Below are 16357 nucleotides of genomic sequence, written 5' to 3'. Positions count from 1 at the left end.
ACCTTAAGTCCAGTTGAATATACTTAAGTACCTAGGTATGTACTCAGCAGAGGAGCTATCGAATCTTTTCTTTTCAAACAAATGCCTGTGTGAATCACTGTGTCCATCTCACTCCACGAAAGTCTCTCCTCACATTCTCTGGCCAGACTCTGACTGGCTTAGGATATGCCGGAGGTGAGTAGCCTGTACATGCAAGGGTCATTTTCTCAATGAGTGTAGAAGACGTGATGGGTTGTATTGAGATGGGAAACTATTTCTCGAGCTATGGTGAATGGCCTCCTCGGTCTTATTATTGATTCTAAATTGTTACTTGAAACCCTCTTCTAGAATCCTTGTCATAAAATCCGGTTAGCGCTCCTGCTGTTGGCGCCCGAGGGTCCTAATGAGACCTCCAGGCCCATGTCAAGAGCCGCCCTCTGCTGGCTCCGCGCCCTCCATGTCTCGTTCGCGACACTTTCTGAGCCGAATTCTTGATTTTTGCACGCGGTATGGCTCAATGCGTCACAGAATCCGGTGAACCACTCGCTCAGGGTGACAATGCCGGCACCCCAAGTGCAGCCAACTCACCCAAGGCAACGACGACAAGCCAAGATGCCTCGAAGCCCTACCCAGTGTTTTCGGCCAGGCACCGTCATATTCTCACCGCCATCCTAGGCATAGCTAGCATTGCCTCACCGCTGAGTGCCAATGTCTACCTGCCCCTCCTCCCCCTCCTGCAGTCACAGTACCGCTCCTCCGCCCAGGCTATCAACCTCACGCTCACCCTCTACGTCGTCGTCCAGGCAGTCATGCCCGCCTTCTTCGCCCCGGCCGCCGACGCTCATGGCAGGCGGCTCATCAGCATCGTCACTTATATCATCTTTACCGTGGCAAGCTTGGGCCTCGCCATCAACGATATCTCGGGAAACAGGTCCTACGTCGCGCTCATCCTGCTGCGAGCGGTGTCAGCCCTGGGTGTCGCCGCCTGTGCGAGCATCACATATGGCGTTGTCAGTGATGTGTGCATCCCAGCCCAGAGGGGCACCATGGTTGGGCCGGCCATCAGTGCGGCAAACGTGGGCACCGTCCTGGCCCCTGTCGTTGGCGGACTGATTGCCTGGCGTACGGGGAGCGGTGCCTGGGTCTTCTTCACCTTGGCAATTTTCGGGGCGACCAGTCTGCTTCTGATGATATTCCTCCTGCTCGAGACGGCAAGGTCGGTGGTGGGGGATGGGAGTGAGGGACAGAGGCTGGAGAGGACGGGCTGGAAGGAATTTGTCCTGCTGGGGCCTCGATGGGGTCAGAACCGAGGGCGTGGGGCAGAAGATGGCGAGAAGGGTGAAAGAGGGTCGCATGGCACGGCAAATGGCGAGAAAAAGGTTTTCCAAGCCTGACCGAATCGTTCTATGCTGACACGCGGTTCTGCAGCTCGAGGCCTGCGGCTTGAGGTCGCGGCGGTTCGGAACCTAGGACTCCCGCGTTATTATGAGTGGTACTGGAATTCCGGTACCGCAGTTCGAGTATTTTCGTCGTTCCATCAATTGATATTACCCTTGTTACTTCTTGCTCCGAAGAGGGAAGGTGAAAACCCGAAGAATGAAAAGGCACAAAAACATTCAGTCGTGTAGTTCACCTATGTATGTAGCCTTCGAATGGCTCGATCTCTCAAAAGACGTGCGAAGGCGCGCGTATAGATTGCTTGATAAGAATGAGCATGTACACAGGTTAAGCATCCCACCATGTACAGCAAGGGCAATCAAACGCCTATACAAACAGCAACAATCATAAGTATTATCATCACCATTCATCACCATCCATCATCCAGCAAATCAAACGGCTCATCTTGTACCCCTCCGTCCAACTCCACAATTTCGCTCATTTGCGCCGCCATATCCGCCAGGACAGGGTGCCGGAAAATTCGATCCACAGTCAAGAACATGCCATACCGCTCTCTCGCAGCTGCAACCAGCCGGATGGCCCGGATGCTCTCCCCTCCCAGCATGAAGAAGTCATCGTGTCTCGTGATGGCACCTGAGTCCTCGATGCGGAGAGTCTCGGCCCACAGATCGCGCAGGGCCAGCTCGCGTGCGTCTTGGATACCATCATCCCCGGCCTGTGTCTTGGTGCTGGTTCTTGCCGAGACAGACGTCTCCCGGTGGATGATGTTGATCTGGCAGGCGGAATTTTCGGGATCTTTGATGAGCTGGCGCAGTGCGCGACGATCGACCTTGCCCGCTGTTGTGGTCGGAAACCGCGAGACGGCAATGAAGTCATTCGGAATCATATACTTCGGCAGACGAGCGGCCATTTGCGAAGACAATTTCCCTACGACGGCAGGGATGTCAACCAGTGACTTTTGAGCACCCCCAAACGCCATAAATGCCACGACACCACCTCCATCGGATGACGCGGACGGCTCGGGCTCGTTGACGACCATCACCTCGACCTGAGCTGCCACGTCAGACACGCAGGAGAGCAGCGCGTTCTCGATCTCGCCCAGCTCAACTCTCATCCCGTTCAGCTTGATCTGGGAATCGATGCGCCCGAGTATCATGATATGCCCGTCCAGGCCACAGGAGGCCAGGTCCCCCGTGCGGTACGCCCTCGCCTTGCCCCCCAGGACGGCTGCTGACCAGCGCGGGTACACAAAGGCCTGCTCCGTCTTGGCTGCGTCGCCGAGGTACCCGCGCGCGAGGGTCGACCCGATTATGACGAGCTCCCCGGGGCAAGTGAGGGGCATCAGCCTGTTGTGGTCGTTTGGGTCCACGACCCAGGCGGACACTCCGGTGGCGCGGCCGACGTCGCGGGGGTCCGAGGCGCGGGTCACGTTGGCGTTGACGCAGGTGAAGACGCAGCACTCTGTTGGCCCGTAGCCGTTCATCAACTGCAGTTCGTGGCTGGAGTTACCAGGCTCGTGCTTGGCAGTTGCGGCCCACTTCTGAATGTTGGCATCTGTGAGCGCCTCGCCGCCCAGGACCAAGCTGTTCAGGGACGGCACCTTGTCCTTCCGCACCAGGCTGCTGACGGTGGGTGTCAGGAAGGCCCAGGTGACCCGTGAGTCCTGCATGTACTGCTCCAGGTTATCGACCCTCTGAGACTCCGAGGGCATGCAGATGCAGCCTCCGAATGCAAGGGTGGTCCAGACCTCCATGATGGAGGCGTCGAAGGTAAATGCGGCGAACTGCAGGGCACGGGTCGACGGGCTGAACTTGCACTTGGCGCCGTGGGCGAGGATGCTCGTGCATGCGGAACGGTGCTCCATGACGACCCCCTTGGAAACACCCGTGCTTCCCGACGTGAATAAGACGTAGGCGGCTGAGCCCGGTGTTGCCATGTTCAGCCCGTCTGGTGACGAGGGGAGGCTAGATATCATGGACTTTGTGATGGTCAACACCTGGGTTCCCGGACGGACAAGTTTCTTGATGGATTCCGACTGCCCTTCCGACGCAAGCACAATACTGCCCTTGGTGTCAGCGGCTATTTGGTCGAGCAGCATTGCCTTGTAGGCATCTGGTGCGGACGGGTCGACTGGCGCGTATGCACCTCCAGCCTTCATGATGGCGAGCATGGCGACAACAGCCCACACAGACTTCTCGAGGCATATAGCAGTTGTACTTTCGGGTTTCAATCTCAGCGTGTCTCTCAAATATGTGGCGAGTCCGGACGATAGGATGTCCAAGTCTGCATATGTCATCTCACCGTCCCATGCAGAGATCGCTAGTGCAGTCGCGTTCAACGTCAGCTGGTGGCTGACCAAGGAGACGATACTGGTCTCTGCAGGACTGTTGCACGTGTCTTCGTGGAACCGCTTCATTTGACCAAGGCTCATCTCGTCGGTGAGGTCCAGAGCGTCGATGCTCGTGGATGGCTCGCTGGACACCAACGCCTCCAAGGTTCGGTGAAGCTGACGGACAATGAGGTCGACCTGCGGCCCACTCAGGAGGCGATCATCGTAGTGAACCCATACTCCCACACCATCGCTGTGGCTCTGGAAGCAAAGTTCCACGATGATAGCGTAGGGATGCACCAGGGCCGGGCCGTCGTCGAGAACTTCCTTGAGTATCTTGTTCCTTGACTCCGCCCATTGCTGCAGCTGCCGTGCAGGCTGGATCACAAGGAGGCTCCTGAAGTCGCAGGCGGCGCGGGCATCGGGGCTCACGCGCGCGATGTTCTTCATGCCGTGGTGCTGGAATCTGTTCTTTTCTCTCGTCTGGTTCTGAACCGATTCGAGCATCTCCGCGATACTGGGCGCACGGCCATTGCTGTCGGATAGCCGGTACCGAATTGGAACGGTCAGATTTGTAGGGCCAGTCATCCGTTCGATGCCCTCGACGGGCGCATCACGGCCGCTGAGGGTGAGGCCGAACGTGACATCCGTCTCGTTTGAGTGCTTGCCCAGCAACAGGGCCCAGGCCAGATGCGCCACTGACGCCTTGGTATAATTCTGGATGCTGGTTCGAGACTTGCTCCATTCCAGCTGAAACGTTTTTGTAACACAGATGTTTGTCTGGGGTTCGAGCCCGTGGGGCACCGCTGGCCATAGAGTTCTCCTTGCACCATCCAGATGCTGTTTCCAGTACTCGTCCGGAAGTGCCGAGCTGTCTTCTGTGATGTACCTGATGAACTGCGTATAATCTGTCGTCTTGGGCGGCACAAATGCTTCCGCTGCCATGTATCTCTCATTTAGCTCTGTCTCAAGGTTGACCAAGGACCATGCGTCATAGAGTGCATGGTGAATGGTTCTCACGAATTGCTTCAAATATTTGGAAGCCACGGTCGGTCCCGAGAGGGTGATCGACACCCAGTGAAGTGGTTTGCCAACCAAGCTGCCATGTTTTCGACACGGTGCGTCCTCTGCGTCACTTGACCCAGAAACGATCTTAAAATCTTCCCGTAGAACCACCTGGTATGCGCGGTCGTCGTCGCCGCGAATAATTCTAGTGCGCAGGATGGGATGAGCCTTGCACAAGCCGCGATATGCCGCGAGGAGGCGGTCAACATCGACACCCTCGTCAAGAGACCAGGCTTGGCGGTAGAAATATGACCCCGGGACCTTCTCGCTAATCGTCAGCAGGCCCTCTTGGAGAGCGGTACACGGGTATATGTCCTCGATCATGCCCCGCGGCACCGAGCACTGCGTTTCCGCAGCAGCTGTCAGTCTCTCTACATCGACTGTGCCGGGTAGACGCCGCAACAACGAGAAGGGTGTGGTCCTCGCAAGACCGGCCGTCGCCGCGTGCTTGGTAACCAATTTTATCTTAGAAGCAACCGATGACAACCTCGGGTCCGCGAGTGTCTCCACAGGGCTGAGATGCCAGCCTTCTTGGCGGAGCGTAGTGACCATCCGGATCACGTCGACAGAATCGCCGCCCAGCCTCAAAAAGCTGTCGTCAGGCTTGATAATGCCGGAATCGACCCCAAGTAGCTGCGACCAGACCTGTCGCAGTTTCTGTTCGTTGGGAGTCATTTTGCGCGCAGTATCCGGTGCCTGCGTCGTGACAGAAACGCTGTAGTGCTTGAAGTCGTCTTCGTCGAATCCGCCCAGTATGTCCTCCACCAGGACCCGTCGCTCCACCTTTCCAGAGGTGTTCTCCGGGAACCCGGGGAGCGGAATGAACACGGTCGGAATCATGTGACTCGGTACCTTGTCCTGCATATACGACACGATGGACTGCACTACCTCCCTGCGCTGCTTCGTCATCCGTAGAGGTTCCGGCGCAATCTTGCCCGCTAGCTCCACCACGAAGAAGCAGGCCAGGAATGCCTTCTCTTTGGTTTCTTCACCGTGATTTGGCGTGTTGGCAATCACGACGATGGGTGCCGCCTTGCTACCAGCTGCCGAGCGTGCCAGGTGGTACTCGATCTCGCCAAGCTCTATCCGCATGCCTCGCAGGTTGACTTGGTTGTCCTTCCTTGCGACGTAGCGAATGCTGCCGTCGTGGTTGAAGCGGACGAGGTCACCAGTGCGGTACATGCGTCCCGCTGCGTGTTCTGGGAACAACTCTGCCCATCCCGGACTCTCATCCAGGAAGCCAGACGCGCTGTGGGCTGGCAGGTTGTGGTATCCCGCAGCGACGGTGTTTCCCGATATGACGAGCTCCCCCACACAGCCGACAGGGGCGAGCCGGTGGTAGTCAGCAGAGTCGACAACCCAAGTCGCGCCGCCAAGGGCAAACCCCATGTCCTGAGGGTGGGTGTCTGGGGTGACGGTCGTATTCATCGTGGAAAACACACAACACTCAGTCGGGCCATACGCCTCCATCAGCTGCAGCCTGTCTGGGCGCGCGGCCCACGTCTTGAACAGCGACGGCGGCAGCGGCTCCCCGCCGACGACGAGCACCCGGAGCAGCGGTACGTCGTCCGGGGTGATGACGCGGAGCGTGACGGGGGTCAGGAAGGCCCAGTTGACCCTGGCCTCGTTCATGAACCCCGAGACATCGGCGAGCCGCTCCTCGTCGTCGGGCAGGCAGACGCAACCCCCTGCGCTCAGCGTGGCAAAGATCTCGCCGACGCTGGCGTCGAAGCAGAACGACGAGAACTGCAGCACGCGGCTGTCCTGCGACAGCCTGACGACCGGCGAGAAGGCGAGGATACTCGTGCAGATGGCGCTGTGGGGGACCATGACCCCCTTGGGACGCCCGGTGGACCCGGACGTGAAGAAAATGTACGCGAGGGACTCTGGCGTGACTGGGTAGCTCCGGCTGACCGTGCTCTCGGCACCTCCAACGCGGGCCTGTTCGTGGATATCACTGCCGACTAGAATGATGTTGGGGTGGGATAATTTGCCCGAGAACCTTTGTGCCTGTCTCGGCGAGCAGACGATAGCAGAGGGCTTCACGTCGTCGAGGATCATCTCCAGACGGCTGTGTGGGCTGGACGGGTCAAGCGGTACATAGGCGGCTCCAAGTTTCATGACTGCCAAGATGCTGACGATAGCACAGACGCTCTTCTCATAGCAAACAGCAATGACGAATGGTGTCTGGCGGTCCTCGCGAGGAGCTCCAAGGCGCTCGGCGATATTACATGCAGCGAGGCTGGAGTACCGGTCGAGTTCCTCATAGGAGAGCGAGAGTCCCGTCGAATAGATAGCATCGTGCCCGGGCTGTGACCCCACCCTGTCCAAAAAGAGGTCCAGCAGTGTTGTCTGGGATTTCTCGTGCGGCTTCGAGTTCCACGCCGTCAATTGCGAAACATCGGTATTCGTCACAAGATCAATATCGCCCAATTTGAGGTTCTGCTTACTCGGTGCTATCAGTGTTCGGATAGAGCGTTCTAAGTGAGCCAGGAGGTGTGCGACGTTGAAACCTTGGATTGCTCGTTCGTCATAGTAAGCCCGAACGCCAGTCAAGTGCGTCTTGTTCACCAGACATTCCAAGACCAGAGGATATTCCTGTGGTACACTGCTCCCTCCACCATGGAACCCGCGAAGTCCGGGGAGGTTCTCCAGAGGTGCGAGAACATCGTCGCTGTCGGTGGCAATGTCTTCAGTCAGCGTCTGGACGACCAGCAGCGTTCCGAACTTGCAATTCCCAGCCTTTGCAATCTTCGCCATGCCCAAGTGCTGGTGCTTGCGGATCTGCGCGGCGTCGCGCTGTGCCTCGCGGAGAAGTTCCGAGACTGGCTTGTCACGGCCCACTTGGAACCTCACAGGCACTGTTGTAAGGGTCGGTCCATCGATGAGGGCGCCGTTAGGACTGTTCTCGAGGACCACGTCTCGCCCCGACAGGGTGTTGCCCAGCACCAAATCCTCTGCGCCGGTGTGCCGGGCGACGACCGCGGCCCAGGCCGCGTTGATGATGTTTGCCAGTGTAGTTCCAAAATACGTCTTGCTCTCGATGGCAGGACCGCCGGTGAAGTGTCGAACAAACTCCACTGTTGCTGCACCGGTCGGCTGTTGGTCGGAAAGGGGCGATTGCTGGGGTGTGGGTGGGAAGGTCTCTTGGGCTATCTTGTCTCTGTCACCCGACGATGGAAGATATTCTGACCAGAAGGAGTATGCAGCCTTTTCATCATAGTTTTCGAGGTAGTGGATGAAGTTTCGGAAGGGAACCGTGCTCGAGGATTGTACCAGAGGAGCCGTGGGGCCGGAGTTGAGTCGGAGGTACTCATGGCGGATCTCTTGGAGCAGGTGCGGGAGGAGAACAGCGTCGTAAACTGCATGATGCAGGGAAATTTCGCATTCATTGGCGGTCACAGTTCGAAAGTCTGCTAGTAGTCTGCGGTAAATCCCAGTCTCTGGGCCTGGTGGCTGGCATGATAAGTCGGCGTCGTCTTTGACGACCACTTGGTAGAATGTTGACTGGTGCTGAATGACGCACGTTCGCAGAATCGGTTTCCTGCTTCTCACGGCCGCCCAGGCGGCGGAGAAGGTATCGCACGCAGCCGCTGACTCGAAAACGATATGTCTGCGAAGAAGATAGAGGCTGGCTGGCTCGCCGCCTTCGTCGCCATCACTCAGAGAGGACGCTACGACCATGCCGATCTGCATTGCTGTGCAGGGGTAGATGTCTTCAATGTCGTCCAATGTTATCCCACATTGGGCTGAAGCATTTTTCTTGATGGCTTCGATGTCTCCGGCAAGCATGCTGAATAGGGGGATATCGTCGATATTCTGGGACACCCTCTCTCCCTGCTCAACAGATGTCGAAGAAGTCATCGAGTCCCGCATGAGGTCAGCCATCTCCGAAAGGACCGGGCGCAGGAAGATATCCGCAACACTGAGATGGTAGCCGGCTCTGCGGGCCGCGCGGGCCAGGACAATGGCTTTCAGCGAGTCGCCGCCGAGGCGCAAGAAACTGTCGTGGATCCCTATCTGGTCGGCACGAAGCCCCAAAACTGCGCTCCACATATCCCGGAGCTGCCTCTCCAGCTCTTCCCGCGGTTCTGCCTTGGGCTGGTTGCTCTCGGGCATGAAAGCTCCGCAGCCGAATTTGTCGATGACTTGCAACAGTCCCGTCTTCACCTTGTTGCGATCGATCTTGCCGGATGTGGTGAGGGGGATGGACCGAAGCGGCACCCATAGAGAGGGTACCATGTAGGAAGGCAACTGGGCTCGAAGCTTTGTTTCGATGTCTGTGATGATTTCAATGGTAGCTGGTGATGGATGACAAAATATGTCCCAGTGTTCCCGGCCTTCCTCGTCGCCTTGGTCTCCTTCGAGCGGTGGAAGAGTGAAGAAGGCGACAAGGCGGGTCTCCGCGTCTCCGGCCAGCTCAGGGTTACTGATTTCAGTTTTCTCGACGAAGCTGGAACACCGCTCACCGAGGATCTGGTTGATGCGATCCGTGATTTCAGAAAGTTCGATCCTCTGGCCGCGGACTTTGACTTGGTCGTCCTTCCTCCCAACAAAGACAATGTTGCCAGTAACATCGTACCGGACAAGATCCCCAGTCTTGTAGAATCGCTCTCGCTGCCCGGAGGACTCGGAATTTCCACGGTGTGCCAGGTTCTCCCACGCATCCGGGATCTCCCCAAAGGCAAAGGAGGTCCTGAGCTCATCGAGATAGCCTCGCCCCACAGTCGGCCCGCTTACTACCAACTCCCCGACGCAGCCTACTGGCAAGAGCCTCGAGTGTTGGTCGGGATCAACAACCCAGGTGCTTGCACAAATCGGCCAGCCAATCTTTGCCGGATCAGTCTTCGCCGTGACACTGAGATCCAACGTGACCGTGATAGAAGTCTCTGTGGGGCCATATCCATAGACAATCGAGGTCCCATTCGCAATCCACGCCTCGAAAAGCGCAGCGCTGCCTGGCTCGCCGCCAATAACCATGGCTTTCACTCCGGGCACTGTCTGCGGGTCAAGGAAGCCTGCGACAGTCGGCGTGAGCCAGATGAAAGACACATATTTATCATTGATAAACTCGGCCAGGGAATTCATCCGCTGAACGTCAGACGGCACACACAATGTGGCCCCCACGAGGAGAGCGGTAAATATCTCGCCGATAGAAGTATCAAAGGTGTACGCTGCAAATTGTAGCACCCGAGATTCCGAGTCGACGTTCATGGGGGCCGCATGGCCGAGGAGGGAAGTGCACACTGAAGCGTGTTCCAGTACAACCCCCTTAGGACGGCCGGTGCTGCCCGACGTGAACAAGACGTAACAGATGTCACGAGGTGTAACAGGCCGTGAAAGCTGTGCCGAGGGTAGGCGCCCGCCGTTTCCGGCCTTTTCGTTGGAAAGCCTCATCTTCGCCAGCGAGTCGTGGTCCAGAGCCAGCACGACACTGGGTAGCAGGCCTTTCGACTGCTCCAGTCGAGACGTTGAGCACAGGGCCACCTTTGCCCGCGTGGCGCTGATGATCTCCTCTGACCTTGATCTTGGGTGATTCAGATCAAGCGGGACAAACCCACATCCCGCTTTCCAGACGGACAACATGGCCAAAACAGCCCAGCCTGATTTATCGAAGCACTTCCGGGCGGCGGTGGTCAGTAGTTGGTTTCTATGCAGAGTACTCTCCCTTGCTCAACGCTAAGCCGGAACCAAGAGAGAAAAAAAGAGATGGTGTGTGCGACTTCGAATATTGTAAAGGAGCGCAGGAACACGAAATTTGGGCATTGATCGGGGTTAGAAGAAATAAGAATTGGGCTTAGAGGAAATGAAGCTTACCAGGGCAATGAGATCTCCGGGTTTGGCCAGTCCTTGCTGAATGAGGTACACCGCGACCGCGTCGCTCGCATCATCGAGTTCCTGGTAGGTGAAATGTACGTCCCACGCATCGACAGCGCTATTAGCCCCACACTGCCTCGCCCGCTCGCTGAAAACCTCGTGGATGAGCCGGTCCGCCGACGGCTTCGCCTCCTGGTTCCAGTCCGTTATCCAGGCCTCGTCCATCTTGGACAAGAAGTCGATATCGCCTAGGACCCGTTCACCGGGCGAAGACGGCTGAGCCAATGCCTGCTGCGAGAGCGACTCCACGGCCCTGCCCAGGTGCGCGAGCAGGAACTCCACCTCACCCCTGCTGATGAACTTCGAGTCGAAGATAGCGTGCATGGTCAGGCCCGAGTCCTCGAGGTCACACTCCAAGACGAGCGGCACCGGGTGCCGGATGTCGGTATCGGCGCTGACGGCCTCCACACCGTCCCACGCAAAGGCCGGCTGGCCGCGGTTGTCCTGGACCACCAGGAGGTTGCGGAAGCCACAGGCCCAGCTGGCGGACTCGCCCAGGTCCCTGATCGTGGGCAGGCCGGTGTGCTCGTATCTCACCATCGCGTTCGCCTCCTGCTGCACGCGGGACAGGAAGTCTGTTATCCGCATGCTCTGGGACACGGCGACGCGGACTGGGACGGTTGTGATGGTGGGCCCGACGACGGTGCTGGCCCCGGGTGCGGTCCGGCCGGAGAGCGTGACCCCGAAGACTACGTCGTCCACGCCGAGGTGGAGGGACTGTACCCATGCCCAGGCTGCCCGGATCAGAGACGCCTCCGTGACGCCTGGTATGCTGACAAGACTCAGGTCGATGTGTGTGGAGGTGACACTGTCTGTCTGTGCCACCGAGCTGTTCGATATTGGAGCGGTAGGGAAGGCCGGCCAGGGCTCTGAGGCGGAGAGATAGTCCTGCCAGAAACGCGCTGTAGGCGTCGGGATATTGGCTGGATACGTCTTCCTGACGAAGTCGCCGAATGTGAGATGGGGCGGGATTTGAAGGCCTGGGGTATGACCCGTGATGATCAACTCATAGAAGTGCTTGACCTGCGACCATACCATGGAGAGGACCCAGGCATCATAAACAGCATGATGAATCGTCCATTTGAAGTACTTTTGGCCGGTGGTCTGGTCGTTCAGAATCTCGACGAATGACAGCCTGCGGCCGCTTTGGTTCTCATCAAGGCCGAGTCTGCGGACACTCTCCCTGTTCTCTTCAGCGGGTTCCAACCCTCTGATCTCCCTCTCTTCAACTACCTGTCGTGTTCCATCCTCGCGGATTTGCGCGATAGAGACCTGCCAGAACCTGCCATCGTCTTCCGCAATGCTTGTGCGGAGAATCTCGTTTGACTTGATGGCAACGTTCCAAGCTTCCCTGAATGCTTGCAAATTGACATAGCCGCTCAGACGCCACATTCTACTGGCAACGTAGGTTCCAGGTTGCCGGATGGAGGCGGCCAACAGCCCTTGCTGCAAGGGTGTGCAGGGGTAGATGTCCCCGACGTCAACTGGGCGGATCCTCAACGCAGCACATATCCGCTGCTTCGTCAGGACGTTAACATCTTGCTCAGCAGTAGGTTTGCGCTCATTGGTATGATCTGTTTGCGTGCCGTTTGAGCACGCCGCCGCCATGCCTCGCAAGGTTGGGAACTCGTGGATGCTCGCGACGGTAAGATTCGCCAGTCCCATCTTGGAAGCCAGTGAACTGAGCTGGATGGCTTTGATGCTGTTCCCGCCGAGGCGGAAAAAGTTTGAAGTGTGCCCGATTCCGTCGTCGATTACGAGCCCCAGGATTCTGGTCCATGCGGTCTTGAGTGCGCGTTCCGTCGGACTCAAAGGGGTCTGGTCCTGGACATGCTGGCCATTCGGCATCTCTGCTGAGCTGGAGTCGAAGCGGGATGCTCGCTGTATCTCCTGAATTATTTGGAGAGGAGCGATTTCCACAAGGCTTAGGAGCTGGTTTCGATCCTGCTTGCCTGAACTGGTCGTCGGTATATGCGTGATGGGAACGTAGAGCGTAGGAGCCATGTAGTGTGGAAGCCTTTCCTTGACAAGAGCTTTGGTCCGCCGAACCAGCAGGGGGATTTGTGTACTGCTTGAAGGGTCAACAATCCTGGCCTGTGCGGTGGAAAATTTGGGGCCGTTCCCTCTGGCTGTGGATGATTGCGTGTCTTCAAAGGTGAAGAAAGCTATCAGTTCTTGACCGGTGTGCTGGGCGTTCTCGACATCCCGGCCTGCAGCACGTACGGCAGTCAAGTCGACAACAGCGCCATTGACCCCATCGGCGAGCTTGATACAGCTCTCTACCTCCTCGGCCTCCAGCCTGAAACCCCTCCATTTTAGCTGTCGGTCTTTGCGCCCGACGAACATTAGTCGACCTTCTGCATTCAACCAGAACAAGTCTCCCGTTTTGAAGGCCTTTTTTCGCGGCTCATCTTGAAGCCATACAGTGCACACATCAGGCAGCTCCGTGAAGGCTTCATCAGTCTTCACTGGATCGTCAAGATACTCACTCATGACACTGTCTCCGTAGACGACCAGCTCCCCGACACACCCGACTGGCACTAGTCTGCTGCTGTCGTCCATGTCGACTAGGAACATCTTGTTTCCACCAACAGGGCGTCCCAGATCCCGTGGATCCGTTTCCAAGGCCACATCGTAATTGCCCGCACATGCGACGCAGGTCTCTGAGGGGCCAAGCTCGTTCCCAAGCCTGACGACCCGGGACGGCCCAAGGGTCTTCCACCTCGCGATGACTTCTCTGGTGAGCAGCTCGCCACCCAGAATCAGGGTTTCCAATGTGGGGGCCTCGTGAGGGCTGAGGAGCTCAGCGAACGTGGGCGGCAAGGAGGCCCAGTTTACTCGCTTCTCGGTCATAAACTGCGAGAGCCGCGAGGGGTTGACGCGGAATGTCTCATGGGGGATGACGACGCAGCCGCCGGCTGAGAGGGTGCCGAATATGTCGAAGATGGAGACGTCAAAGGCGAATGAGGAGAACTGCAATACCCTGGTTGTGCGGCTAAAGGACTGCAGACGAGACAGGCGATGGCGAAAGTTGGTGGTGCAAGCCTTGTGGGACATTGCAATCCCTTTTGGGGAGCCGGTCGAACCAGACGTGAAGATAACGTATGCCAGGCTAGAGGGTGAGGTTTGGGGTGAATGTGAGGTACGCGTTTGGAGACCTGCTGATTGTTGATGGGTCGATGGACGAAGGTGCCGCAGAAGACCGTTGTCAACGGTGAGAACTGTAGTCGGGGGGCTTTTCCTCAGTAGCCCTCGCCGCCTAAACTTGGCCTCTTGCTCACTATCACACAAAACAAGGCCCAGTGTATTTCTGTGCTTGCTCTGCAGACATGATAGAATAGCTGCAATCCTCTCGTCAGGCCACCCAGCGTCGATGGGAAGGTATGCACTTCCTGATTTCAGGATGCCAAGCATGGCTACCACGGCGTATGCCGACTTTGAGAAACAAATGGGAATGACGTGGGACGCTTGGTTGACCTGAGGGCCCGCCGTCTGTTGGCAAGAGCGCAGATATTCGGCCAGGTCTGTGGAATGAGCATCCAGTTGCGCATATGTAAGAGATAGGTCCCAAGCATCAATCGCCATCGAGCTCGGGTGGAGCCTGGCCTGTCGCTCGAACTCTTGATGGAGGAGGAGCTGGCTCTCATTGTCTTGCGCGCTGTGGATAACTCGGGGTTCAGAAGCCAAGCCTTTTATTATCTCAAGGTCCATATCCGTGACCATATCAATTTCTCTGAGCCTCAAATCCCTGTTCTCCTCCCGGAAGACCTCCTGGATAGCTTTTGAGAAGTGGCAACATATTCTCTTTACCTCCTGGGCCGAGAAAAGCCTGTCGTCGTACTTGGCGACGAGGAGCCACTGGCCGGAAGAAGACGGCGTGACTTCCATGACAAGACCGTAGGTTTGCGTGAGGTCCAGATGCGTCTTGACAAACTCAAGTTTACCGTTGCTTGATGGATCACGGGGAAATGTTGTTTTCTTGACCACAGGAGCAGGTGTAGGATGATTCTTGGGCTGGATAACCAGTAAGTTCTGAAACGATGCGGCTCTTTTTGTTGAGGGATTGAGATCCTGGATGAACTGCAGGCCGACTTGCTCGTAGACTCTAGCATTTGCCGCCGACGCTTGGAGGTGTTCGAGGCTTTGCAACAGCGTTTCCCTGTCTTCGTCGTCGAGCCTCACCCTTACCGGCACAGTCGCAAACGTTGGCCCCACCACATCCTTTGTCTCAGGATCATACCGCCCTGAGACCGTACACCCAAATACGACATGCTTCGTTGCCGTATGTTTCGCAACGACAGCCGCCCACGCGGCCTGGATCAGGATGGAGTTGGTCGCGTCCGCGACTATACTGCGCTTTGGTGCGGGGAATGTGTAGGGCGTTTCTATGCGAGTCTGTGGTTGGGCCGCGGGCAATCCCGAAACGGATGGGAAAATGGCAGCGTCTTCGCACCCACTCAGCTCACTGGTCCAAAATGCAGCCGCGGCGGCACGGTCTGCCTCAGTCTTCGCCTTTTTGAGGAAGACCTTGGTAAAGGACGGGCGTTCAGAAAGGCTTTTCTGGTGCCCGTGGTACAACCGGATAACATCATCCAGGAGGAGTAGATGTGAATTGTCGTAGAGGGCATGATGCATTGTCCAGATGAACAAGAGTGGACCATCCCGTATTCTCAAGATTGTGTATGCGCTGTCCAGGCTCGCGGGTCAGCATATCCTCTCAGTCATTGCTCATATACGGGGTCTCAAAGCTCACCTCAATTTCTCCCCGAAACCCATATCACGTGTCCTCAATTCTTTCGTCACCACAGCCAATGCACCATCCCCTTCCATCAATCTCTCCTCCCAGTCGATCTCTTCTTCATCGAGAACAACCAGGCGCATTTCTCCCGCTGCTGAGCCTGGTACTTCAGCCTGCCCCTGGTCCCATATGATGCGTGACCGCAGGATCTCATTTTGATCCACGACGGTGCTCCATGCGGACTTGAAGCGTGCAAGGTCAATGTCCAGTGGAAGGGGAAACACGTGTGAGCCAACCCAGGTCCCCGGTTGCGAAATAGATGCTGCGAACAGTCCCGTCTGCAGCGCAGTAAGCCGAGTGGTGGCTGTCGAGGAGGCATTCCCAAGATCCACTGGTATATTTGAGATAGAACCCATGCTAGGCAATTGATTTCGGCTTGCCCAGCTTCCAATTGGTACTAGGGCAAGATATTGAAGCGGTACGTGCTTCCAGGTTCTAGTGGCTTAATGATTGGAAGGATGTCGAGCCCTGGAGCCACTTAAGTCATATTTCCAGGCTTGGCCACATGTAAATCAAGACAGATGATGGATAACGGAGCCAGCTTCAGGTCACCATCCTAAAAAAAATTGAGTCAACGCAGTAATGCAACTTAAAAACCACGCACTAACGAACAATGTAAATTGTCTTTCGCGACTGAGCAAAGCAAACAGTTTGGAACTAAACCAAGGCCTTTTTCACCCCACACGATACTTTCAAGCTACCTCAGTGACGGGGCCATTCGTAATGCAGTCGTATCAATCACAGGCAGGGGCTTTAGTGTATGTGCAGCTGTAATGGCTCTAGCGGCTGCTTGCTTGCAATTCAAAAGTGTCTCACGAAGTGGGGAGTGTGGTGAGGCCCGAGGATCGGGACTGGGCATAACTATGTCGGCAAGCGGAACTTAAAATGCTGCATGTGTGGTACTTGACCTG

General features: G+C 56.8%; 2 protein-coding genes across 2 annotated transcripts; one reads left to right on the top strand and one right to left on the bottom strand.

Moving 5' to 3' along the window:
* Window positions 1-266: 266 nt before the first annotated feature.
* Window positions 267-1407, top strand: KVR01_001326 (uncharacterized protein). The gene has a single exon (XM_044788661.1). The coding sequence runs from the start codon at window positions 489-491 to the stop codon at window positions 1371-1373; it is 885 nt and encodes a 294-aa protein (XP_044649281.1). The 5' UTR covers window positions 267-488; the 3' UTR covers window positions 1374-1407.
* A 379-nt stretch (window positions 1408-1786) lies between these two features.
* Window positions 1787-15802, bottom strand: KVR01_001442 (uncharacterized protein; the record flags this gene model as incomplete). Its single annotated transcript, XM_044782804.1, has 3 exons — window positions 1787-10390; window positions 10589-15335; window positions 15402-15802. 3 exons carry the CDS (start codon window positions 15800-15802, stop codon window positions 1787-1789), a joined length of 13752 nt encoding a protein of 4583 aa, XP_044649397.1.
* Between the last annotated feature and the right edge of the window lie 555 nt (window positions 15803-16357).

Source organism: Diaporthe batatas (assembly GCF_019321695.1).
Source record: "Diaporthe batatas strain CRI 302-4 chromosome Unknown Contig00002, whole genome shotgun sequence".
Taxonomy (NCBI): domain Eukaryota; kingdom Fungi; phylum Ascomycota; class Sordariomycetes; order Diaporthales; family Diaporthaceae; genus Diaporthe; species Diaporthe batatas.
Note: the sequence above shows the minus strand (reverse complement) of the source record. Positions and strands in the feature narration are given on the sequence as shown.